General features: G+C 43.4%; 1 protein-coding gene across 2 annotated transcripts in view; it reads right to left on the reverse strand.

The window, feature by feature from the left end:
• Window positions 1–26,292, reverse strand: part of CACNA1C (calcium voltage-gated channel subunit alpha1 C) — a 455,730-nt gene that overhangs the window by 39,174 nt on the left and 390,264 nt on the right. Inside the window, exons 31-32 of one of the 2 annotated variants that reach the window (XM_053978340.1) lie at window positions 17,108–17,191; window positions 16,391–16,474 (exon numbers count right to left, since the gene is read on the reverse strand). In XM_053978340.1, the coding sequence (XP_053834315.1) occupies window positions 16,391–16,474; window positions 17,108–17,191 (168 nt within the window). The remainder of the gene's footprint in view (window positions 1–16,390; window positions 16,475–17,107; window positions 17,192–26,292) is intronic. The other variant, XM_053978341.1, reaches the window with a different exon arrangement.

Consider the following 26,292-nt stretch of genomic DNA (forward strand, 5'->3'; position numbering starts at 1 on the left):
AGGCACAAAAGAGGAAGCCAAAGCTTGTGCCCATGATGAAGTCAGGATCCCAGGTAAGGAAGTCTCTGGGAGAGAAGGTTTATTCAATGGAGAGATACTTAAAATCTCAGAGACCACAGCCCTGGATAAGGTAACCGTGCTCCTGGTAATCGTGCTCTGCCTGGGTAGGTGGGAGTGAGGCTTACTGGGAACTACTTGTGAAGAACACAACCCCTCCAGGTGCTGTTGAACCTCCACAGTGTCTCACAAATCAAACTTGGGGTCTGATACTGCCATCAAGCCAAGGAAAAAGTTTCTAATGCGTTGTGCTTTGGAAGCTAGGAGAGGATAAAAGTTGCACTCCAGGAGAGCCAGTCTCAATCTTTCAAGAGCAGTATGTAACAGAGTCAATATAGTAGGATATTTATGCTGTAATGCAATCCATGAAATTCTGAAATTCTGAGAAGGGATGATGTGGCTTTTCAGACCTGTAAAGACAGCAGCAAAAATATGAGCAAAAAGGCTTTGTATAGTCACAGTAGTATCAAAGTTCCCTGAAATATCCATGCCTTAGAATATCTTTTGGATAAAGATTTGGAAGAAAGTTTCAGTGGGAAATTCCCAAGAAGAGATATTAATCCCACCTCATCCTTGTGGAACACTGGAGACAGAGGACCATGTTGGGAGGTTTGAGCTCCTTTTGGCTGGTTTGCTGACAGCTGTAATGGCTCTCCAGAGAAGCAGCACCTGGAAATGCCTGAAAGGGAGCTTCATTAGATCTGTACAGAATGTATTTAATCTGTATAACCACGGAGGCTCCTCTACTGCTGGGTAAGTATCAGTAGCTGTTCGGTAGCTGTTGAAGCCTGACTGCACTGAGATGACAGGACAGGCAGGCAGCATTCCCATTGCTCATGGTAGCAATTCTTTTACACCACAGAACACACTGAAGACGAGTTCAACTCCCTTGGAGGGGATCTGGCCTTTGCTGGGAAGTCCAAACTGATCTTTTCCCCAATGTCTGAGGAGCAAAACTTCCTTGCTGATAGCTCTTTACTTTCCAACAACACTTTCATTCGTAGTGAGGAATCCCTTTTTTTGCAAGAGATAATTCAACCTTTGTGTTGTGGAGAGCATTTAAGCAGCTGAATGCACAATGTTATAATTGCTTCACTAGAATTGTCTCAGTCAATGCAGAGGTACAACTGCAGCCTTCTAGCTATGCCTGATAGCCCCCTAGGTTAGAAGAGATGAGAGGAAATGTGTGTTTGAGATGCTGGCAATATGACAGAGTAGCTTCATATTTCTCAGGAGAATGAGTGGTCATATGCTTATGCTGCCTTTTGTGACAGTCTGTAATGGCCTTTCTCCACTGAGGAAACTGTGGCTCATGGATGAAGCTTCTAGGAGCCCACTCAGAGCAGCTGGTTGCTGCTGATGGATGTCTGCTAAGGTATTTCCTTGGCTGTTGTTGAATTTGGAGAGTGGAAAGTTACCAGTGAAGATGCCACATCTGTTGGAAATTTGATCTGTCAGCCTTGTCCCATGACAAGGAACACAAGATACACGTTCACTTCTTGCTTTTTTCTCCTCACTGCAGCAAGGGTCCCTCTGAGAATCTGCTCTGCAGAGCTCGCCTGAGCAGGCTGAAGTGTTGTGTTCCTTTGCATGTGTGGGATATCAGCCCTTTCTAGATCAAGGTCTTTGTGCATAGAGGTCTCCTCCAAGAGTCCTACTTCAGCCATGCTGCATCTGTGACTTTGGACACAAGGTGACGTGTGGCAAGAGACGTTCTGGGGAAATGAACTCATCAAAGCCATAGGTTAGATGTGGAGGGGAATTAAAAGCACAATTTGGCAATGACAAACCCCACTGCTCTTCTGGAGATGTTTCCTTCCCATGTGGTTATGCTGAGATGGGATCTGCAAGGTTGTGAGTTTCAAGAATTTACCAAAGTATGGGGGAAAAAGAAGAGGTTTAGGAGTTATCTGTGCCATAGAGACGTGGTAAAAGAAGACACTAGACATCCTCTTGTATTTGTAGTGTCAAAAATCTGAAGTGACCTCAGGAGGCTGAGTTGCACAAGTCTTTGTGGAGAGCTGGAAAAAGTCAGGGCTTCAATTCAGCCTGACTGCTGGCAGGTAATCATCTGCCATTGCACTGGGGAGTTACCACAGCCCCTTCCAGAGCCCTCTGTCTGCCACTGCTGTCTGAGGCTTTAATCACAAGAGCCCTGGAGATAACCCAGCAGCCACCAAAAGTCTGTGAGGTTATTATGAGGCCAGGCAGAAACGTACCTGGTATTTCTCTGACAGGGAATACTGCTGGATTGCAGATGGCATAACTGTAAATTCCCACAACCTTACAGTGAAATCAAATTATTAGCAGGGGAACACCCCCCCCCCAAAAAAAACAAAAACAAAAACACAGCAATAAATCAGAAAAGCTCCTCAAACTGTGCATTCTTCCTTTAAGTATGGAGCTCTTTGAAAATTTCTGGGAACATTTTGAATAAAACTAGCCAAAATTCTTTTTTTTTCCCCTGCAAAAATATTTTCTGTTAGAAGAATGCTGATGCTGAAAGTCAAATGTTCTGTAGAAACATGCCAATTCTGAAACAGGCATTTCAGAAATGTAAGGTTGAAATCTTACATTTTGTCCTCACACATTTTAATTTGGTTTACATTTCCATTATAAATCATATATAACTGAGAAAAAAAATCAATGCCAGATTAAACTGCTTTTACTTTACTTAAGCATATGTCTTGAATCTTGATTATTTCAATAGAAATGATCTTTTACTGAAAGTTTTTCAACTTTCAATTTTCCTTCTATTTTAAAACAGAAAGAAAAAATGTTACAAGGGGCTTTTGGAAACAAAAAAAATCGAGCTGTAATATGGGTGACGCACTAGAGGCTTTGTTGGATCATTTAATGCCTATTAGAAAAGGGCACCATCTTACAGGAAAACAGGGACTTGAGGGGTGTGATGCTGCTTTTACTGGGGCAAATGGTGAACACCTTGTGGATTTCCCTGGAAAAAGCTCTGAGGGTGTTCCAGTGCAATATATAACATGCAGCCAGCTCAGCCAGCTCTGCAGAGGAGACTGAACTCTCCTGCAGCAGGGAGTTAAAATTTCATTTGTTGCAATGAGGGGAGTTAGGGAAAATGCAACATCTGCAATGAGGTTTGCCATTACATTTCTGCCTGCCTTAACTCATGGGGGCCAAGTGTCAGCTCATCCAAATGCAATATATATGCATTTATACTTCACTGATTCCACATGATCTCAGACCTCTGGGGAAACATTACCATATCCCCAGGCAACAAAAGCCTGTTTTGAATACAGTTAATAAGGGCAAGGTAACTTCTTAAGCAAATGAGTCCTGCAGCTATCAGTTTTTTCCCCTTCATTTCCTATGTATTCTAAGATTTTGAAATTCTGGAACTTGCTTTTCTGATTAGCTTCTAATATGCAAATCATACCAATTTGAATAGCTTATAAATTAATTTCATATACATACATATATATACATATATATCTATATATATCTATATATATATCTCCACAAAATTGCCAGACAGAAGTCTTATGGTTCAAAGTGCTTAAGGGCTTAAGGTAAATATAAGGAAAGTCAATTGCTTTTATTTGGTTATGCAGATTACCCTAGATTGACAATTAGAGGACAAGTAATGAAAGGGCTGCTTTTTCACGCAGCTAAAAGCTCTATTTTTCCCCACGACTTTCAGAAAAGCAGAACAATTGGTAAAGTATATCTATGCAAATTATTTTTAAGTTTTAAGATGTTTTAATAATCCTTCTCATTAGCTCTGGGAAATCAAGGCTTATGGTAATCACGCCTGGGGGGCTCCTGAGAAAGAAGCAGATACTAACCACTGTCAGAGATGCAGTGCTCATTTTCAGGTACAGCTGGTCTGACTCAAAAAGGCAGGTGCAGCTTGCCTGTGTTTCATCACTTGTGTGCTGTGGGACAGGCAGCCAAAAGAAGCCCTAGAACATCTGGATGAGGAGGTGCTAAAGATGAATTGAGCCATGAAAATATTTTTTGAAAGGCTACATGTGTGCAGGTCTTTTTGTTTTGCAGGTGGAGTGACTTTGAGGATCTTCTGTTTGAGTAAGAGAGGAGAGGTTTTGCTGATTTGAACGTCTGATGAACTTTCCTTCATTAAACTTGGCTTTTCATTTGACCAGTTCTTGATTCACAAGGCAATGGCTCCCAAAGGAGATGATCAGTCTGTCCCAGCCTGGAGCAGCCTGAGGGGGCTGACCTTGGGAACAGAACGGGCCACTGAGCAAGATGGAGAGGGAGCAAGAGTGAGACTTTAGCTTTCCAGCTTTCCTCACTTTTATTACCATCCATGCCAACAGTGCCCTAATTTCTGTTCCTGAGCAGTCCAGTGTGCTTCACTGCATTTCCTAAGGCAAAGTTAACATGGCTTTTAAACATCAAACTCAGCAGTGTATTTATCACTGTGCTGGAAAGGGCAGTCTTCTTTTCCTCCACCTCTTTAGAGAGATTTATGTTCTGAATTACGTTGTTCATTATTCTCTTCCCCCCCACTTTTTTTTTACATTGTCTGGGAGGGAAGAGGGAGAGAAACCTGTGGGACAGGTTTTCCAAAAGGAGCACAGCCTGCATCTGGTTTTCATTCTGAGTAACAGTTCTTTTCAAATCCAGGTTGTCCCATCCCAAACACCCAAATAAATCCATCATTTTGACTTCTTATCTGGAGCAGTGTTGTGAAACACAGCTGCTGTGGAGGGCTGCAAGCTGGGAGATGTTCTCTGACACACTTGGCCTGCTCAGGCTCTTGTGTACTGAGACCATGACACCGATTTTGGTGTCAAAATAAAATAGAAGAAAAAGACCGTCCAAAACATCCACACCAATCCAAATGACTTTGTTGTGCACTGTGTAAGAACTGATTTTTCCATTTCTTGTAGCATCCCACAGCCTGCCTTGGAAATGAGAATGGCTTCAGAGCTCTTCTCTGAGATGAACTTCCTGAGCCACTGATAGGCAGGAACTTTGTGTCCAACACCTTGCAATGCTCCATTGGTACTGAGAGGGTGAGTGACATCTGCAGGCTCCTTCTTCCCTGCAGACTGGTGCTTTGAGGAATTAAGCAAACTCCCAGAGGAGTCCTTCTGCTGCCATGGCTGTGTTTGTCTTCTCTGCACTGGATGTTTGAGTACTTCTGCTGATATTTGTTAGTTATTTCTGAATTAGCTGGTAGGATTTCGTGGTGTGGGAAAAGGACAAGGAAGAAGGAAAAATGAAGACCAGAGTGAAACTTGTGTATTGAATGGTATTGGCTGTTTCTGGGGTTTCTCTGGTCAGCCTCAGGCGGAAAGGAGGAGGGAGACCTTTGGGCTTTGTAGAGTTCCAGAAACACGTGAATCCAGAAGGAAACTTCAGCAGCATCTTTGTTGTACTGTACAAGTCCTGGTTACCCCGGGGGTGTTAAGGTTGGAAGGAGGCCCGTGGTCTGCAGCAAAATCCCCACTCCTCAGTATAAATCTGGGGACTATTGGAGCCAGAGAGAGACTGGACCAGGAGCAGGTTTTCCTGGGAAGGGAGGCAGGTAGGCTGCCAGCTGAAAGATTCCACATGCAGTGTTGCCAGGACCCATCCTTTGGGAAGCCCAAAGGCTGTGGGACAGTGTGAAGATGGATGAGCCATCTTGTGCTCTGATGGAGGCTTTTAAAGAAACTGCACATGCTGGTGGAAGCAGGAGAAAACCCAATCACCTTTGTTTCAAAGCAAGAGACTTTGCAAGAAGCTCTGGATGACTGTAGGTGAACTATCAGCCCCTGTCAGTTTAGTGTAATTAATCTTTGCTCAAGGGAGGATATCCAGCAGCCCAAACAGAGAGATTGTTATGGACCATTTTCATCTGAGATTTGTAGCAGCTAGTATTTAATTCCCAGTCTGTGTCTTTTCATTGCCTTTTAAATTAGAAAGTTATTTAATGTTGATGCAGAACATTTCCTAGGAAAAAAACTAGCCTACAGACTCATTGGATTTCCATATGATATTATGGGATGCAATAAAGTCTGTACGTGTCATTCTGGGATTTGAAATGCCAATCACAGGCATTATCAGAAAACATTAGAAGTGGTCATATGGAGACTGGGAATAGATCTTACAAAGCTACTGGGCAAAATTTTATTGTTCTACACATCTTTCCAAGAATAAATTATTATTGATTTGATGAATTCTTTGGTTAAAAAAAAAAAAAAAAACAACCAAAAAAACCAAGGGTAGGGACTGTTTAGATGATATGTAATGCTCACTGTGTGTGATTTACTGTGTTCAGTCTCAAATTCCCTGTCTTTAAACATCAATTTGTTTTGATGTTTTCCTATTAACAAGTGTTTCTTTACAGCTGAGGCATCTTTGACTTCATGTCTGTTCATCTTATATAATGATGTCTGGCTTTGGATGAAGGAGATTTTCTCCCAGCCACTCAGACAAGGCTCAGCAGGCAGCACTGCTGGCTGGTGCCTCAGAGCTTCAAAGTGGAGTTGGAGAGAACAACTGGGGTGCGACCAGCTGGGATGTCCCATTGCTCTGCAACAGCAATTAGAGCCAAGTCACATTTTTTGGCCATCAATCAGCTGACCATAAGCTGATTCCAGTCCCCACAGCTTGGTCATCTGGCTGCAGCAGGGAATGGGTCCCATTTAGCAGAAGCCTGGGAAGATAGATGAAGCAGAAGTGGTTTTGTTGACAAGTTGTGCCAGACAGTCTCCACAAAGAACAGATCAGGGAGCGAAGGTAAGAGCACAACCATTTAAAAACCAGATGTCTATTAAGAAATAATAAAAGAACCACCCCTCTTGTGTTTGCCTGGGTGGTGCATGAGAATGTAGAGGAAGCAAGGCAAGAGCTAAATGAGGGTGCTATATTGACTATATTAGAAAGGGTAAAATTAATTTATGTGTGTTTACCTTTGATTACAAATCTGGGTGAGCAGCAAAGTCCCCACAACTGGATGTGTATTTGATGGGAGGTCTGTACATTTGGGTTTGCAGACTGGTACCATCACCATGCTGAAAGGCTGCCCAGTGCCTCGCACAAAAACCCTCACCAAAGGGAGCAGCTCTTTCCCCGGACTGATGGGATCTTGGCTGAAGACAGAGAGGAAAATCTACTGCTACATAAGATAGAGGGGAACCTCCTACAGCCTTGCTGCAAATGTCTGCTGCCCAAGATTTCAGCAAAACTGGGAGAAAATCACTGGGGGAAAGAAGATGGGGGAGAAGAGCAAGTTAAAGAGGAAAACAAGTTAAAAATGCTTGTGTTGTGTCTTCTCTTCTTCCATCACCTCCGTTGCTTTCATTGCAACTGGCAGTGCAGCCTGGGATGAGTTAGAATTTCTCTAAATAGGTACAGGATGGTGCACGCAGTGAGGTCTTGTAGCACCAATACTAAAAGCTCTTGTGATTTGCATGAAGAACAGGAGCTTTTGCAGCAAATCTGAGTGAGTGAAATGCAGGGGTTTGTGCCCTCTCTGTTACTGCAGCCTGTGTATGGAGAACAGCGACACTGGAAAATTCCTCGGGCATTCTCAGCAAGGTAGGTCTGAGAAAAAAGGGAATTAAATGCCAGAAACATCTTTCACTGCTTCAGGGAATTGCCTAAGATGAGAGAAGCAGCTGGATTTGAACTCACCTGAGCACCTTTTTGACCATCTAACTTAAGGTGCTTAGAGATCATTAACATTAATATATTCAGAGATGATCTAAGGAATCAAGAGTCAAGAAAAAATCAAGAGATTTTCCTGTGGATTCATATAAAGATACAATCTCTATTAGAGTTCAGGGAAAGTTAAAAGAAACTTCTGTTAGGCAAAAGGAATGATTTATCCTGGCTAGCAAGCCAATGGAAAAAAATAATCAGCTTGGGGTAGCTCTTTTTAATTTGAGTGTTTTAACTAGGTTTGTGGAAAAACACATTGGAATTAAAAGGAAAATGAAATATAACTGTAATATATCACAGATGTTGATGCCAGAATATTGTAGTGAGTTTTTTCTTCAAAGTACTGTGATAGAAAAATGACAAGTAAAATTAAATACTGGTCAGAAAATGTGGATATAGGCTTTTTAAAGAGCTCTTTGTACTGAAATTAAGATGTCATACACTTATTTTTACTATTGAACCAACACAGGACAAGGTCTGTGGCTCTTTGTGTTCCTACTATTAGCTTTTACTGTTATTGTAACAATAACTTACAGTCAAATAAGAAAACAGGACTTCTGCTCTAAAGGCCTTAAAAACCCAGCAAGGTTTTGGGTATGTGCAAGCCTGCACTAATTAAAAGCACAATTCACTCCTCAGGGCAGTCAGTGAGATGCTGTGGGCCCCCATTTTAAACATTTTCACTCAGAAGGACTCCAGACAGGTTTATGCATCAGGTCTTATAGTCATAGGGCTGTCTAACTTTCTTTTTGCTGCTTTCACATTTGGCTTCTAAAAATTTGTTCTCCTGGATCCTTTATTTTCGGTTTCTCTTACTTTAACTAACGAGAATGTTTGTGGTTAATTTTTTCCAGTGAGGCAAATTTATTTTTATGCTACTCTTAAGTCTTTCCTGCATTAAAATACATTCTGATTTTTCCGTGGGCCTGGAGTAATGTCAGAAGCCAAGTATAACAATTTTGTGGAAATCACAATATTGAGGTACATCCTTAAAATTGGGTGGTATGAAGAGTCTTTCAAAGTGGGAGCTACATGCCTTCTGCTTATGGTGCTAGTGCTGCTAGTAACAGCTAAATACTCAGGTAAACTGAGAAAGGAGCAATTTGCATTTACTATCCCCTTCTTTTGCAGAAAATACATACTTTTTTCTGATTGTCCATATTTCATATAGATTTCCATACAGAAAAGGTTGTGCAGTTATCAAAATCTACTCTTTTAAAGAGCAAATCACATTATGAACTCTGGAAATGCACTCAAAATACCAACATTTTAAAGACAAGAGATTAAAATAATAAAAAAAAAAAAAAAAGAGGCCCCATTATCATGACAAGTATAGACATAAATAAACCCAAAAATAACCCTGTTCAAACATGGTTGTGATTGGATAGCCATACCATACTTATTTCTCACCAATACAGGGTGAAAAACATGCACTAAAATTGTTGATTAAGCTTGGGAGGTGATCAAATTAAAATTGATCTAAGCCTGATCTGTGGAAGAATCCAGGGCAGCTCTCCTGATGTTCTTCAAAGGCAAAACAAAGCTCTTGCCACTGCTACAGCTCACAACCATGCTTCAACGTGGCTTCCTACAGCTGGGGCCACCGTGGTGTGTTACCTGAATTATTCCAGTGATAGAAACACCACCAGATTAAAAAAAAAAAAAAAAAAAAAAAGAAAAAAAAGGGCAAACTAAATCCACCCTCTCCCTCCCCCCCCCAATCAATTTTATCAGTAGCTTTTCCAAAAAGAAAACAAGTCATATATACATACATATACACGCACACAGGGAGAGCTCAGGACTAAGGACAACTTCTGGGATGGCAGCAGTAAGGGTGTGACAACACAAGATGTCAAAAGAAGCCACTGTGCTTCTCCAGCCCTTTGCTACATAATTTGGAGGCCTCTGCTACCCAGATGGCATTTGAGAGGGAGAGGAAGGAGTGGAGTGGGGGGAGATGTTTTCTGCCTCTTCCGGAAGGTTTGGGTAAACGAGCTTGCAAGTTGTGGGGGGATTGCAAAGATTTGCGTCCGGTGGCAGCAGCTGACGGCCAAAATCTGAGCAGCAAAGGGCGTGGAAGCGGAGAGAACCAGACAGGCAGAGAGAGACGGACAGACAGACAGACACAGCGACAGATATGAATGCCAGTCCCAGGTGAGGTGCAGGCTGGGTGCATGTCGTCCTTCCCGCGATCCTTGCTCCCTTGGAGGGGTGTGTGCCCAGGACTGTGTGGCAGGGCCGAGCGCTGCGGTCCTCGCGCAGGCGGCGGCGCCTGAACGAGGACTGCAGCGCTTCAGCCACTGGTTCTCTGCCTTCTGACACGTTGGTTGAGAGTGAAAATGAACTCACGGGGTTTAGTGTGGCTGGAGACGGGGGAGAGGAAAGCGAGGGAGAAAAGGAAGAAAGGCAGGGTGTGGGTTAAAAGGGAGGAGTGCAGGAGAGGGTGAAAGGGAGATTTAGGTATAGGCTTTCAGATATTCTAAAGAATGGGAGCAGGAGCCCATGGCAAATAATATGAAGCCTCTTGACACCAAAAGCAAGATGATTGTAAAAAAAGGCCTCATGCGCCTGGCTTAAGCCTGAGTTGCTTTACATCAGAAATAAAATAGACTAAATGAGAAATCACTGCACAAGTCTCCAAGTCTTGGGAGCTCGATGCTTTGGTATTTCTCTGGCCTTACTGCACTCAGGATTCAATCAAGCTGCAACCCTCTGCTGACTTCTTAACAGAATTTGGAAAACTTTCCAGAAGTGCGAGAAGAACTTTCCAGCTCTCCTGAACACCTGATGGACGAACATCAAACCATTACCCATAAGGCTGGGGCAAAACAGACCTGACCAACATTTTTTAGGGAACTAATACACCAAGGTGGGGTTTGTGTTTCCCTAACCTTCTTCACGGCGGGGGCTACTTCCTGAGCCACCCAAGTCCTCTGTCTCCCAGATGCCCACACACAACACTGCACTCCCCTCCTACCATCTCCCCCATCAAAACCCCACCATTTCTATCAACCCTCAAACCACTTGCAATGTTCACTCTTAGGGAAACATCTCCTGCTACAACAGGAGGGCATTTTATGCACGGAAAGATTCCATTATTTCACAAAAACCCTCGAGTCACTGGTTCTCTACCCCTGACAGCTCTCATCTTGTAACCATGCTCACCCCCTGGCTCATCACATCTGCTGCATCCTTGTGTACCTGTGCTGGGTAACTCCTCCTGCCCTGTGCCTCCTGCAGGGGTCACAGACACACTCAGACACTGTGCAGCTGCGGCACTGAATGGACAGGCAGGGTGAGAGACCTGTCCAGATGGTTTTCTCAGTCATCCTCATGCACCCCCGAGCACAGCTGGCAAACACAGAGGCACCTGCACATGCAGACATGCTCAGAGGCACCAGCAGAAGCCCTCAGAGACAGCAGAGCCCACGGGTAGGCACAAACCCTCCCTCCCTGACAGCCTTTCCAGACAGACAGATGGAACCAAACACTCAACACACCCCACTGTCACTGTGCTGCTCTGGGGACACATGTGCTCCCACCTGGACGTGCCTCTGGAACTCTCACACATCTGCAGGCCAAGAGCTGCCCTCTGCAGCTGGATGAGCAACCCCCCAGAGGCTCCTCCAGCTCAGTGGGCACTGACAGGAGCATTGCTTTGCTGCCAGATGAGGACTGAGCCATGCAGTCTCTTTGGTCTGACACTGGCAGGGGAAAGGATGAAGGAAAAAGGACCCTGTGGACCAAGGAAAAGTCAGTTTTCCTCTCCAGCCAAGGGGAAGGAGGTCACATGAACAGCTTTCCCAGTGACTCAGGGTCTGACTGTGTTTCTGTCATTACTTTGGGCACTGTGGCACAGCACAAATTGAGCTTGATTTTCCCATTTGATACAGAGCAACAAACAATAATGAGAAACTAAGGGGACAGCAGGCTGTTAGTTACCTCTACAGTACTCAACTCCAGGCTGTGTCTGCTCACGTGGAAAGGAAGGAAGTGCTACTCTGTGCCTGGAGCTATTTCTGGGATGATATAGTCCAAACCTGCTGTTTTTTTTTTTTTTTTCAACTCCTATAAGATTTATTTCCAATTATAATAGAGAGTAATAATTTTTACCACCTTAACATTTTCTTCTAAGGAGCTTAAGGGTTTTGTAAACTCTAATAACAATACCATTTTAACATAAGGAATACTAACAGTCTCCACTGATGGGAAGACTGAGGTACAGGAATCTAATAAAAGTCCAAGGAATATAATCCACAGGCCTCATACATTATACCATTTTTCATCTTACTCTCCAAAAGCCATTCTTTGTCATGGAGAGAGCTGACACATGGCAAAGGTGGTCTCTGCCTTGGAAGTTCTTTTTTCACAAAAGATTAAAAAGACCTTTCCTCCCTCTTTAGTTACTTAAGAAGTGGCATAAGAGTGCCCCAAAACTGAAGCACTAAATATTTAAAAAGCTTTTGGTGAGGGGGGGGGGAGAGGGGGAAATAAAAAAAATGTGCTTTATTTCATGGCTATAAAGTTAGTTGTACAGCAGTCACTGAGAGGAAAGCTCTGAAAATGCAGCTTCAGAGTGATGCAATTTAAATGTGAACTTGGCAAAAACTGTGCCACCCTGAAGTTTTTAAACCCACCAGATTCTTTGCACTTCTTCAATTGTGTGAGATGCCTCTGTGTGTCCGTGCAGCTCCTTGGGGGGACCTAGGAGATGTTCCCAGGTTGCAGGAAGCAAGAGAGCCCAACATGATTGGATTATTGCTTGACATATTTCCCCTCCACAAAGGTGTTTTATGTGAAGGCTTCCTCAGAAATGCTGAGGGGGGCCTACCTTGCAAGCACACGGCTTCCCACTATTTTGGAATGCACAGCCATGCCAATGAGCGTCTGCTGAGCTGGGCATGCACGTGCACACTCAGCCATGGGCATGCAGGGGAACATTCCTGCGTTCAGGAAGCTCCCAGGCACACTCATCCACAACCAGGTCCAGCTCTCACAGTGAGACAGTCAGTTACACACACAGCAACCTCTGAATCCATCAACAGCCATTCACTGCTGAAATACACGTGGAATACTTGTGCTTGCATTCACACTCCTTTCCCCCCAACACATGGATTTATGTCTGGACACTCTCCTGTGGATTTGTAGCCCATACAGGCATCCAAACACGCTCAGGGACATGGAGCACCATTAATGGAGTGCACACACAAACACCCACCCATGCGCACTCACATATATCTTAACGAAGGTTTTGGTCTGGGAAATTCCTTTTCAAGAAACAAAAATAAATGTCAAAAGAAAAAAATGAAAGACAAACCAGAACATGGGGAACTGCACAAACAAGAGCAAGCACATACCTGCACACACACACACACCGTGGAGGCTGTCAGTCAGTCAGGGCTCTCCTCACAACTACAGCTCAGTGCCTGCTGGGTTTGCTTCCCTGAGTGCAAACGTGTGGTGAACCTCACAGATTTCAAGCTTATGTGTCTGTGGCTGCAGGTCACACTGACCTGGGCCAGGAGTCTCCATCTTCCCTTCTAACTGACCACAGGAAGAACTGACCCTTCCCTCCAAGAGCAGCACCTTCCAAGATCCTACCACAAGCACTCTGCAGCTTCCAAGGAGTTAAGCAGAAATATTTCACCTGCACCTGACCAGTCTAAACATCTCCTGTTAGTGGAGCTGGTTGGCAGTTTAGGGTTTATTGTTTCTGTCCTTTTCAGACCCCAGGTCTCCCAGAACAAGACAAGACAGTGTACAGAAACACAGGGCAGGGCTTGCTCAAAGCCACAGACAGCAAGGAAGCAACAAGCCCCCGAGGAGACGGGAGAAGTGTGTCTGATAAACTGCCTCACACTGCTTGGCAAGATGACAACCGTCCGTCCAAGATGGGCTGCTACTTCCAAAGCCCATTTTCTACAGATGTAACATATCAAGTGCTGCTAGCAGGGAGGGAATCTGACAGGACAAACCGACATACAAAACATTCTCTTATTCAATAAGGGTTATAAGTGCAAAGGGATTTCAGAACATTTCAGAACAAACTCAATCCATAGCTGCCGCTTATTTATCGGTGCATCAAAAGGTTGTGCAAGTTTTTAGTAACAAACATTACAAACTAGTAGCAAAGGACTTGCCTAGATAAAAAGAGAGGGTTTAAACATGCCAAGTAACAAAAAGATGTGTGCAGAGATCTGTAAAACTGTATAGAAGGAAAGGATTCTTTAGAGGAAACAGAGGGACCATCACACAATGCTCTTCACAGCCCTTACTAAAAGAGTCAGGGCCAACCCTGCTGCCTCCTCACCTAAGACAGGTGCTGGTTGTTTGGACAGAGGCATGCCCTCATTTTTCATAAGCTTCTGCAGCTGAAAACTGGATTCTGGGCTTGCCTGACACGAACTTGAATTGAGACAGAGCCTTGTCGCTGGCAATTAAACACACCAGCACGGACAGCCCTGGAGACTGAAGATCACAACAATCATCAGCAGACACGACTGTCTCAACAAGATGCTGAGAATGAATGTGATTTATACTGCTTAAATTTGATGTCTGGGAGCTGGGTGTCTAGACAAACCTAACAAACCTAGACGCTCACCAGTCACCGGTGGGCACCTCCAAATAGCAATTTATTCCCCTGTCACAGCCGTGTCCAGGGCGCCTGGGAGGGGAGCATCCCTCAGCACTAGCAGCAAGAGGTCACCTGGCTGTGACTCTCTTCCTCTCAGACAATGGAAGTTAATGAGGAGATGAATCTGAATTTCTTCAAAAGGACCCATTGGATTTTCCGGCAGTCTAGGATTTCTGACTATTTATGTACCAAAACAAAAGGATTTCCTTCCTTTCTGCTTAGAAGACTTTTGTATGGATTCAAATGCATCAGTCAGGGAAGTCTTATTGATGTTTAATATGATTCATTTCCAGTTAACTGTGCTTATTCCCTCCAGTGCCATATACAGCTCTCTCTCTATGGATGAGAATTGAACTTTTCCATAATCTGAAGGCTATTGCCAGGTTCCCTACTTAGTTTGCTTGTGACAAGTGTGGAAGAAAAAAGGTTTTAATTTCACTCTTAAAAATTAACAACTTCAGCCTCATTGTAACATCCCTCTACAAAGTCAGACTAATATCTACCTAGTAAAAGGGTAACCAAAATTGTTTGCAACATTCTGTGGGACACATTTTTGTGTCCAGAAAGTAGGACATTTAAGAGATGCAAAACAAAAGTTCCTTTTCAGTTAAAAACTATTTTCCATTCTTACAAAAGACAAGAAAAATAAACTAGCTTAAAAAAAAAATAAAAATTCATTTATTCAAAATCAAAATGTTACAGCTTGAATAAATATTCTTGTTTCAGAATTATAAAATAAAAAGGAAAAAAGGAAAAAAAGAAAAAAGTTGAGCAGAAATTAAGCTAGAACCAAGATACGAAAATATTTTGTTTGGAAAGTTTCAAGTAAGGCATTTTTATTTTTCAAAACGCTGCCTGATTATTTTTATCTAAACACAGCACTGAGTGAAAACTATGCTGTCACTTCTCTGCTTGCAATGGGTTGCCTTTACAGCACACAATTCCAAGATGGAATGTTTATTCAACAGCCACATAATTTTGAAAATTCACGACTGATTTTCTATTCTTTAACATATCTACAGCAACTTTATTTCAATCTTTCTATTTTCCTGGCCTTTATAAGCTGGACTTTACAGTGTAATTCTTGTCCATGCTCATAAACCCATCATAATCTTTCTTTTGGAAATCTGTTTCCTGCCTGTCCTTTGTCCTATAATTCTATATCCATCTACCTCCAAAAAAAGAGACATAGGGGAAAAAAAATGCCTGGTGTGATTTATTTCCTGCTCATTTCAGTCTCCGTGGCTCACTCAGTCCTTCACCTGTCTGCTGAGATGGGCACGAGTGGGGCCAATCAGTGCCAATTGGGCTGGTGCAATTTGAGAGATGGAGCAAATCAGGTTGCAAACACACATAAAAAAAAAAAAAAAAAAAAAAAGGGGTTGGAACTCTGGTGCTTTGTTTTCCTTTGGGATTTCTGCGTTATTTTTATTTTATCTGCCTTTGTTTATTATCATTTTCACATTTGAAATGGAACATTAGGAGCAGGTTCCTCTAGACAGAGACAATTTGGCCTTTATTTCCTTTGGAGGAAGCCTGAGTGAGGAGGCACAGGGAGGATTCCTGTTTTGGTTCCCTCAGTTCCACCTCGAAAGAACTGACCTTTATCTCTCTGTGGGGTGGAGAGTATTGAGCTGCCATGGGAAGCACAGCATAACACTGGGCAGACCAAAGTCCTGTTCGAGCAGCTTCCCATGGCACAAAGAGCTTTTTCACTTACACTCCACGTTTCCCATCGCTTTTCCTGCTATACAGTTTAATTCATGCCAGGCGGATTATGGAGGGAAGAAAATGATGCAACAGTCAAAAAGTCCTTTAAGTCGTTCCAAAAAAAAAAAACCAAAAAAACCAGAATAAAACCAAACCAAATAAAAAGAAAAAAAAAAAAAGAAAACAAAAGAAAAAGAGCTTTGAAACTAAACAAAAAATTCTGAAAATAAACTAAAAAAAAAAAAAAAAAAAGGAGGAAGAGGGAGGGAAAAAAAAAAAGAACCCGGGAAAGACGAATGTTAGAGCAGGCACGATCATGGACAGACGCCAGCTACTTACGTTCACCTCGGTGATTGCTATATCAACAATGCTACCCACAACAATCAAGGCGTCAAATGTATTCCATGCATCACAGAAATAGTGCTGCATGTGGCAGAGAAGCCAAGGAGAGAGAGAGAGAGAGAGAGAGAGAGGAAAGGAGGAAGAAAGAATGAGAGAGAGAGAGAGAGAAGGGAGAGAAAGAGGGAAAGGGAGAAAAGAGGGGAAAAAAAGCAAAAAGTAAAATAAAATCAAATGAAAATAAAAAGAAAACAAAAGCATGAAAGAGGGGAGAGAAGAGGAAAAAAATAAGAAAAGAAAGAGGTTATGTGGGCATATTAAATAGTCTCTTACCACTCTACAGTATTGGTTGCTCAAACCTCTGTAACGTTTCACATGATGGAGGGTATCAACAAAAGCCTGGTTAGTCAGAAAGTTACACTCAAGCATGTCTACCTTTTGGAGGGAAAAAAAGCACACACACCCCAAACTCTGTGCGCTTTCACCAGTCACAGCCTTGGGGCCAGCTATGACAAGTGAAAAAGAAGGAGGCATTTCCCCCCCTCCTTTTTTTTTCCCTGGGAGAAGGAGAAGGACGACGGCAAGTTCAATAAAAGCATGACTAGAGGGAAAAAAAACCAGAAAACAAAAAGAGAGAGAAAAAAAGAGAGAAAGAGAGAAGGAACAGCAGAGGAGGAGGAGGTGGTGGTATCCTGGGGAGGGTAGAGTAATACTCACATTAGTTTCACTGAGAATGACGTCTATAATGCTGCCAATTACGATGAGGAAGTCAAAAACATTCCAAGGATCACTAAAGTAACCCTACATAAGGAAGGGGCAGGCAGGATGGGGATTAAAAAGGAATGTTAGACAGACAAAAACAGTTCAAAATTACCATTAGAATTTCTGCCCTGACACCTCAAAGGGTTTTCCTCTTAAGTCTACTTGTTGTGTCTCAAGCTGTAGCCTAGGCCTGGGTTCCCTGACTGGTGTGAGCAGCCCCTCTCCAGCTCATGCTATGCCAGAGAAGCCACCCCTCCCCTCCAGCTCTGAGACAGGGGATGAAGGGAAGTCACACAGATCATTTTGAGCGTGGCTGCTGGCAGGAATGGGGTTTGCAGGACCAGCTCCTCCAGACATCTCCATTCCTGGCAATGCAGCACCCTTCCCATTTGACTTAGGGGGGAGAGCACAGGAATAGCGTAACGTGGTTTCCTTAAAAAATGCTCCCCACTGTCAGTATCAATCCCCCAGTCCATGTTCCAGCTGTAGTGCTCTGTGCTGGCACAGGGAACAGCTGGCTGCTGTGCCACGGAGGAGAGGGCACAGTCAAGCTGGGGATGTGCTATCTAAATCTCACCTCTCAGTTTCTTCCAGTAATGCTTTAGGTCCTGTCTCAATAATACAGAGCAGGACTGGTACCTCTGTTACTCTGAAAGCACACCTGCACCACAAAATGGAGCTGTGAATGTAGCCTGGCTTGTCCCAGCAGGAAGGGGAAGAACAGGAGCAAAGTTAGCTTTAGCACTGCTCAGAGCCAGACCTGTTGCTCACTCCTGCCAAAGACAGTGCCACCGCAGCGCTGTCACCTTGGCTGACCTGGACAAGTGATGGCTGATCACTTCAGGGGCTACCCCAAACATCTCACTGTCCTAAGCAGAGCTCAGGAGATGCTAATCAGCACTGCTTACTGTCCTTATCCTGCATAGTTTTTTGGTGGATAGGCTGCAAGGACACAGGACCCTTTTGGAGAAGGTCCTGTTCAGCCTAGGAGATGAACCTCTGTATGTAAACTTCCTCTACAAGTCAATGTCATGAGCAAAGAAAATTCATCTTGGCTCACTGAGCACCTGTGCCATCTCTTGCCCTTGTTCTGCAGTCTTAAAAGGAGGCAAACATACAAAATCCTCCGTGCTGCTTTCATGTGTTTGGTTTTGTGAGCATGGGCTAACCTGACCTCCCTGTTTCCCAGCTGCAGCTTGTCTCCTGTGAGACTGAACCCGAGCTGCACTGTGACTGCTATTCTTAGTCCAAGAGTCAGGTCATGGGTAAAGTGTGAGCCTGTGTTCCCAGGCAGCATTGCAGAAAGCAAAAAGGAGAGAAGAAAAAAAAAAATTAAAGACAAGAAAGAAAAAAAAACCAACTTATCCCAGTACTGGCACTGTACAAAGTCAGGCTTGGGAACCTCAGATTACTGTGGGTTCAACCATCACGTGGAGCAGGCACTGGCAAAAAGTGTCTTTTTGTCTGCTGAAACACTGCCTCCATGAGACTTTGAGACTCACATTTATGAACAACATTACACTTTGGGCAGGGAAAAAAAAAAACAAAAGAAAATATGGAGCAGAAAAAGCCACTGCCCAGCTTGTTCCACGCCAGTGAAGGAGGCTGGTAGAGAGGACTTTGAAATCTTCCCCTCAAAACCAGAATAAAACACCTTTATTCTGCAGCCTGAAATAGGCAACTCTCTTAGCAGATCTACACTGGAAGGAGCAACCATCCCATGGCTACACATAACTACACAATTAGCTACAACAGGGAGGAAGCAAACAGGAGCAAAAGCAAATTCAGAGAATATTATTATTCAGCGTCCAGCCTAGAAATACACAACAAATATTAGAACGAATTCAGCGGTGATGTCCAGCATCATTAACAACCAGATGGACCTGGAATAAAACTGTAATTAGACTTCACCAAGAGGAAGGGGAGGGAGAGAGCAGCAGATTAAATTGTAGAGGCAAACGCATTTTGAATAAATAAAGGATAGACACAGATCATACAGAGTTACACAAAGTGCCTTTGCAGCCTGATGTGACCTTGGCAGACAGTGCACTTGCAGGATCAAAGCAGAGAGTAGAAGACAACAGACCCAATCCTCCTGCCCCTGTCCATGGGCACAGTCCTGCAGAAGGCAATGGCACTGCCCACATGCCAAATGAATACATGTTCAATAGCATGGTTCTCTTCTATTTCCTCTCAAATTGCATAGTTTTGGAATTAATAAGAATTTCAGCCGGAATCCAACCAACTTCAAAAAAACCCAAGAGTTTGATTTTGGGCAGCTGCAAGGCTGAAGATCCAAAACGTGTTGTTTAGATGATGACTTTTAATGTTTTTCAAATCTCTAGTGACAGGTATTTGGTATTTTTACTATGACTGACATCATACTGCAAAGAATGTTTTTGGTGTAACCAAATTTACTATTTTTTTTTTTTTTTCTGAGCAGCTTCTTACATAGAGCTCAATAATCATTGCTCTGGTAAAAGAGCATTTGCTGTTGACATGGATCCCAGGTGACATCAAAGTGGCATCAAATCCTGTCCTCAGATTACCACCAAAGCCAGTCAGTGATTTTTTGCTCCCAGTAGTAGTAATACAACCTCACTGGAAGCAATGACACTGCGCTGACAGACTTGGCACATCTCAGGAGAGATTCAGGCCTGGAAAGAAAAGGTCTCTTTTTCATTGCCATCAAAAATAGCTGCTTTGGACCTCTGAGACACCACAGTGCATCTGGAGTCACTCTGCTGACTTCAACAGTGTTGCTCCAAATTTACACTGCAAGTTCTTTCTCCTGGGATGCTCTAGTGAGTCTCAGCAGCAAGATCCTTGCTTGAAAATCATGGGCTGGTCTGCTCTGGGATCCCAGAGAGAGCATTATCCCAGTCTGTTATTGTGTGGCTGTAAGGTGAACACAGAGCTCTTCTCTTCCTCCTGTGTCTCTTAGATGAGTGACAGAGAGGAACCATGGATATGAATGAAGTTTTACTCAACCCCACATCCAAAATGCCAGTGTTGAATTAAGGAAACACATGGATTTTAAAACCTTCCTTTCCTCCTCACCTGCTCCCTCTGTGTTTCAAACAGAAGGGTGAAAAACAGGAAGATATTATTCACAGTGAGAGAGCTCAAGGAAATAGAGAACACAGATGCTTCATTGGGGTGCAAGGTGATGGAATCCTTCCCTGAAAAGCCACCCACCCTCCTTAGAGACATTTACCTACAAATGGCCCCATGGGACTCGGATTTGGGTCAGACCTCATAACCTGGTCATGAGTTATGAGTGTGCAATGAGAGAGAGCTACACCCCTTCAGGACTTGCCTCTTGTGACCTCAAAGTACCTCCTCAAGCCACATTCCCCACTGGAGTGTACCAGGGTGGCAGACAAACTGAATGAGGGAAGAGCTTTCACTCTAATAAAGACGTTGTATTTCCAAAATATTTTTCCCACCAGAAAGTTCTGCATACTTTTCCCAAGAGGGTGGAGGTCTGACTGGAAATGAATTGATGGCACTGTTTGTTTTTGCAGGACAGGAATTTAGAGTGTAATACCATATTTTACCCATAAAGGGAGAGGCTTGACCCTGATTTAGCTATTATTACATGCCACATAATGGCAACCTCAGGGGTTTACTGGGGAATGGTAGTCATCCTCTCTTGTGGGATGTCTTTGGAGACCCATGAAGCTTTTGGGGAGAAAAGAGGACAGAGAGAGACCAGGAGGGTTGGATTGAATATTCAGGAAGCATGAAATAGCCCCACCAGTAGAGCACATTTTTTCCCCCTTTTTTTTTTTTCCCCCCAAAGGCAGCAAATGATAGTGTATCACCACATGATCAATAAGTTTATGAAAGGCTGAGCATAAATATGCAGTAGCTGACTGGAATGGAATCTCATTTGTGTGAGAGGAGCAGACATTTCAAAATAAGTTTGCCAATAATTTTTAGGTTTCCTAGTTGCTGAGAATAGCTGTTAAAGAAACTAGGCTTTATTTAGGTGCTAACGGAGGCATTGACATCTCTGGACACCATTTCTTCTACTTTTTGTGAGTATGAGATCCTAAATAGGGTATCTAAGAAGCCTCAATAATAACAAGAGGGAAAATTGCCCAAGGGAGTCTATCTGAAGCTCAGAGTCATCTGGAGCCCATAATAAGAATATGTGATAGCTGGAGTGCTGAGCATCCCCACTGAAGCATAGAAGTCCTCAGGGGAAAGGTGCTGTGGAGTCGTGGGGCTGGCTGGGTTTTGAGCATCGAGCCCTGTGGGGCCTGCAGGGTCACTTGTGTGTTAGTTTACGTGCAGTTTTTTTATCTGCTTAGTCACAGGTTTTCATTTCTGCCTCTTCTGAGGCGGCTGGCAAAATTTAACAAACCCCTCTGAGAAAAAGGTCTCTAAAGATGAAGAGCACAGCAAGGTCAAGGCTATTATTCACTGGGTGGGACCTGAATGTAGGTGGGATGGTCCCCAGTAGAAGGTGATGCTGCAGTGCTGTAGGAAAAAAAGGGAAGGACATGCATGCATGTATGCAGGTTTGTATTTATAAATACAGGAATGAAGCATCAAGGAGGAGAAACTAAGACACAGAGATAACTGCACAGCTTAAAAGGAGGGCAAACTGCAGGATGACCTTGCTACCACTTCTCTGAAATAATTCTGCATGCTAAAACAATAAAAAGAAGCATCAAGTCTAAATCAGCTGAAGAGAGTAGATAGGAAGGAGAGAAAGGGGCTGATACCCTGATAGTCGGTGGGATTTCTTAGCAAAAATTTCCTGCTGATTGTAAAGGGCAAAGCAGACTTCGCTGGGGATTTGCAAAATGAGATGAACGGCTAGTCTGGCTGATATTTAGTTAATACAAGGACTCGTTTTTGAAAATGCTGCAGGGTTTTTAGAGCTGTGAGAGTCAGTTCTCAGACTTCATTGAAAGAGGCTTTCCCTGAAAATACTTTTGCAAAAGGGACAGTATTGAGTCAAAGGACATTTACACAGCTCCATAGCTCTTGGCACATGCTCCCACAGCAGATTTGGGGGATTCACGTGTGTCCTGAACAATCTTACAAAAGTACAATAGGAATGGAGATGTGTGTCAGATGCAAATTCTGTTGTGCTAAGATACCATTTAGCCATAACAGCAATCAGGGAAATTAGCAGAACGTAATAGAGGAGGAATCAAGTGGAGCATGCAGCTGCTTGGAGTTCCTGACAGGCTGCAGGAAAACAGCATCTATTTGCATACTATCTATCAACCCTCATCCACTGATGGATTAATTCTGAGACAGAGTCCCTGCAGTTCACCTACCAGTCACTGCAATGAGTCACTGCTGCAGGGAATTAAACAAGGCTCCCTTCCATTCCTTCAAATCTTTCCACACACAGGCAAAGAAAAGAGGAGCATTTCATCACTCCAGACTATTCTGGTGAGTTCTGAAGGAGCCTGATGACTCTTTGCTTATTCCATGAGAAAACAAGACCAACTTACAGCCCAAGATGGACATTCAAAAATGTCCTTTATCCTCCCTCACTTGTTTCATGCTCTCTCTCACAATGAGGGCACCTGTGAAAGCAGACAGGTGTCACTTGAGGTCTGAGGGCCTGCTTGGACATCCTGAATATTCTTCTTGACAGAAACAAGAGAGTTGGAGAACCTGAATGGCTCTGTCATCTGGAAAAAGACCTCAGATGTTTATTTCTAGGTCGCTGGTAGAGAATTGAGATTACTGGCCACTCTGAAGTGGACACCTTCTGATTATTGTTTGAGATCCTGTAGGTCCTAAAGCAAATTACAGGTCTCACCACTGCTTCTGGGGAACAAATATCTTCATCGCAGGAAAAAACCCAAAAAGCCCCACTGCCTGAACCAAAGTCCCCAGGCCACTATTTGACAAAGCTATCAACATTTATGGAGGCTGGAAATATAGAATCTCTTTTTTTTTTAATGCTCTACACACCTATTGATAATTGATAATCTCTGGAAGACATGACTAGAAAAGACTGTACCATATCTGTGAACGGAGAACTTCCATTGCCAGATTTTGCAATCCAGTTAATTTCACCAGAACTGTATTTTCTAAAGAGCACTGTGAGTGCCTCCATGCCCATCTACATGGAATTATGGGATGGTTTGGGCTGGAAGGGACCTTAAAGATCATTCAGTTCCAATCCCTGCTGTGGTCAGGGACACACTCCACTATCCCAGGTTGCTCAAAGCCCAATCCTGCCTGGCCTTGAACCCTTCCAGGGATGTGGCACCCACAACTTCTCTGGGCAACCTGTGCCAGGGCCTCACAGTAAAGATTTTTTTTCTAATCTAACCCAGCCCTTTTTCAGTTTGAGGCCATGCCCCCTTGTCCTATCACTATGTGTCCTTGCAAAAAGACCCTCTCCAGCCTTCTTGCAGGCCCCCTTCAGGTGCTGAAGGTGCTGGCACTTGGTGGCACGGTCATCTTACATCTCCCTCTATTGATTTACTGTAAAATGGTTGAAATACACAGGCTCTCACCCACGGGGGAGGCTCCAAGTGCAAGTTCTGGTCCCAGGTCCTTCAAAGACCGGGAAAGAAGCACGGCAAAGGCAAGATGGAAGCATTTATTATGAAAGCATCTCTTCTTAGACATAGCAAAGAGTGCATTTCCAGGCAGCATGCTGAGAAGGCCTGAGGAAACTATACCAGTAAAGCAAGCTGAAACCAGATGATTCAACCAGCTGATCCTGATGTAATTTTTGGCCTGGATTGCTCCTAAGTGCCTTTAAAGGAGGGTGAGTAATGCCTCTGAACAATAATGACTAAGGCCTCCTTGATATAAATGCATGAAAATGGTGGCAGAATAGCTGAAAGCTCTCTTATAAATTTTACTGTCCACCTAGGAAATAAGATAAACATTCTTGACCTTCCCACAGGTATATTGTGACACAGCAATACCCCATGAGGAATTAGGCCCTTTTTCTCATGAACAGTAAGCTCACAGCAGTCAGTTAACAATTACTGCCCTGCAGCCAGAAACCAGACTTGTTCTCAGCAAAGAGAAACAAAATCACCACCAGTTTTACCAGGAAGACTGAAAAGTGAATGTGATGGGTGAACAGATCTGCTATCATAAAGGGCATTCCATGAGAACTTTGCTGTCAAATTCCATTTGGAAGAAGCTGCAAGTGCTCAAAGACTTTGGAAGGTCTAAAGGCAGCATGTCCTGATGAGGGCAAATAAATAACTCCTGAAGGCAATAAACCAACCCAGCAATATGAAGCAGTCCTATGAAAAGAGCTAAAGGATGGGTTTTATTGTTTAAGATAGTCTATCTCCTAAAGCAGGACTGCCATCCCAGCCCAGGCAAGAATGACTCAAAAGAAGGAAAACTCAGGCTACAAGAACAGAAGTGCCATATCTCTCGAGAGTGAAGAGTCACTTCAAGCCGTGGGAAGATGAGACAGTGGCAAGCAGTGGGTGAAGAAGCATTCTGAATGTGGGGCTGGACTTGGATCAGCTTCCCTCTCTCCGTGTGAAACATGGAAGAGGCTGTGGACTGCCCTGACGTGGCTGCTGAGTGGATAGTGGCTGCTGAGTGGATAGTGGCTGCTGAGTGGCAGAAAGGCACAACGTTCAAGAAACAGCGCAGTAGGTATGAGCAGTAGGTTTTTACATCGTTTCTTTTTAAGTTACTCCATTTTCATAAACGGCTTAATTTATATGGATTAGAGTAGGTAGTAAAATAATACTTATTTTTATGGAATCCATCAACCGTAACTTGCCAAAAGAGGATGATTACTCTCATTCTACTCTTGGGGAAGCAGAAACAAAGAAAACTAAAGTTTCCAAGGTCTCCAAAAGCCAGATGCATGAGAGAAGAGAGATCACCTCTCTTAGATGTCAGCCAGGTGATCATTTGCCAGGGGAAGTATCACTTTCTAACATGACAAATGGTTCTCAACAGGTGCTGTACCACAGTCTGTTATCTGGTACCATTCCTACGTGAAGGTTCACATCTCTGAGAGCTTTGGACCCTTTAAAACAACCTCACAGGAAGTGACAGAGGGTTGGGATTTTTTGTCTGAGAGAGAGAGCAAGTTGCTTTTCCCTGGCACTGTTCCCATTCCAGGCTGTTGCTGCTGCTGTTGATGCTGCTGTGAGTGAGGCCCTGGTTCACCATCCCACTGGGCTTTTAACATCATGTGGATAATTTTCTGTATTAAATAATTAAGTGCAATAGCTAATACAGTGCTTCCCACACTGTTGCATTGTGCAGTCATATAATTATTTTTGATCATTTATAACGACATTAAAACCCCCAAGTGCCAGACTGGAAATACATCTGTCATAATGTTGCAGCAATATGCAAATTATCTGGGTATGTTTGCTGCGAAGGAAAAGGTCCTCTATCATTGAAGCTCTTACACAGCTCCTTTAACAGCCTTTTCTGCCTCCTGAATTCTCCACTGATCCTTCAGAAAGCTGGAGGATTGCACAGCTCTGGCTGATCCTTGTTAGAGATTTCACACATTCTCTACAGTAATTAGGGGATCTATTTGCAGAAAATTGCTGGCCTTGTCCTCCAGGAAGGAGAACATCCTGCATTTAAACAACAGATCTAAAACAGGGAGCAGCAGATCAAACAGCCTTTTTGTCCCTCACCAACTGTTTCCACCACAATATGAAAGGACAAATTCTTTTCCTGAAGAGGGAAGTTTGTTCTGGACAATATTTTGTTATTGGCCTCTTTCTTAGAGGCTGCAACAAAGAAACCAAATAAGGTGCACTCTGCTCATGTCTTTGTGCCAGATATATTTATTTTGTGCAATAAAATGGGAAAGAGCCACTTTATACAGGATGTCAACCAGTGCTGACAAGGAAGGCTTTGATGCTTCCTGACCCAGATTCAAGTAGAGTTATGAGCTAGGATTTAGGGTGAAAGTTTCATTTCTCATCATCCATCTCGTTTCTGCTGTTACATTCACCTACCAAGTGTTTTTCACACTGCATGACTTGTTTAGGTTCAGTCACGCCTATGCCATCTCAGAATATAAGCATATGCACAATAGAACAACAACTTTAGTCTGGCACTACTTTCTTCTCCTTTAAAGTGTTTGGAAGGGCCAGATTTCCTCTCCCACACACTCAGGAACTGGTGAGGAGCTCAGTGAAATC

This window comes from Vidua macroura, chromosome 5 (genome assembly GCF_024509145.1).
Source record: "Vidua macroura isolate BioBank_ID:100142 chromosome 5, ASM2450914v1, whole genome shotgun sequence".
Classification (NCBI taxonomy): domain Eukaryota; kingdom Metazoa; phylum Chordata; class Aves; order Passeriformes; family Viduidae; genus Vidua; species Vidua macroura.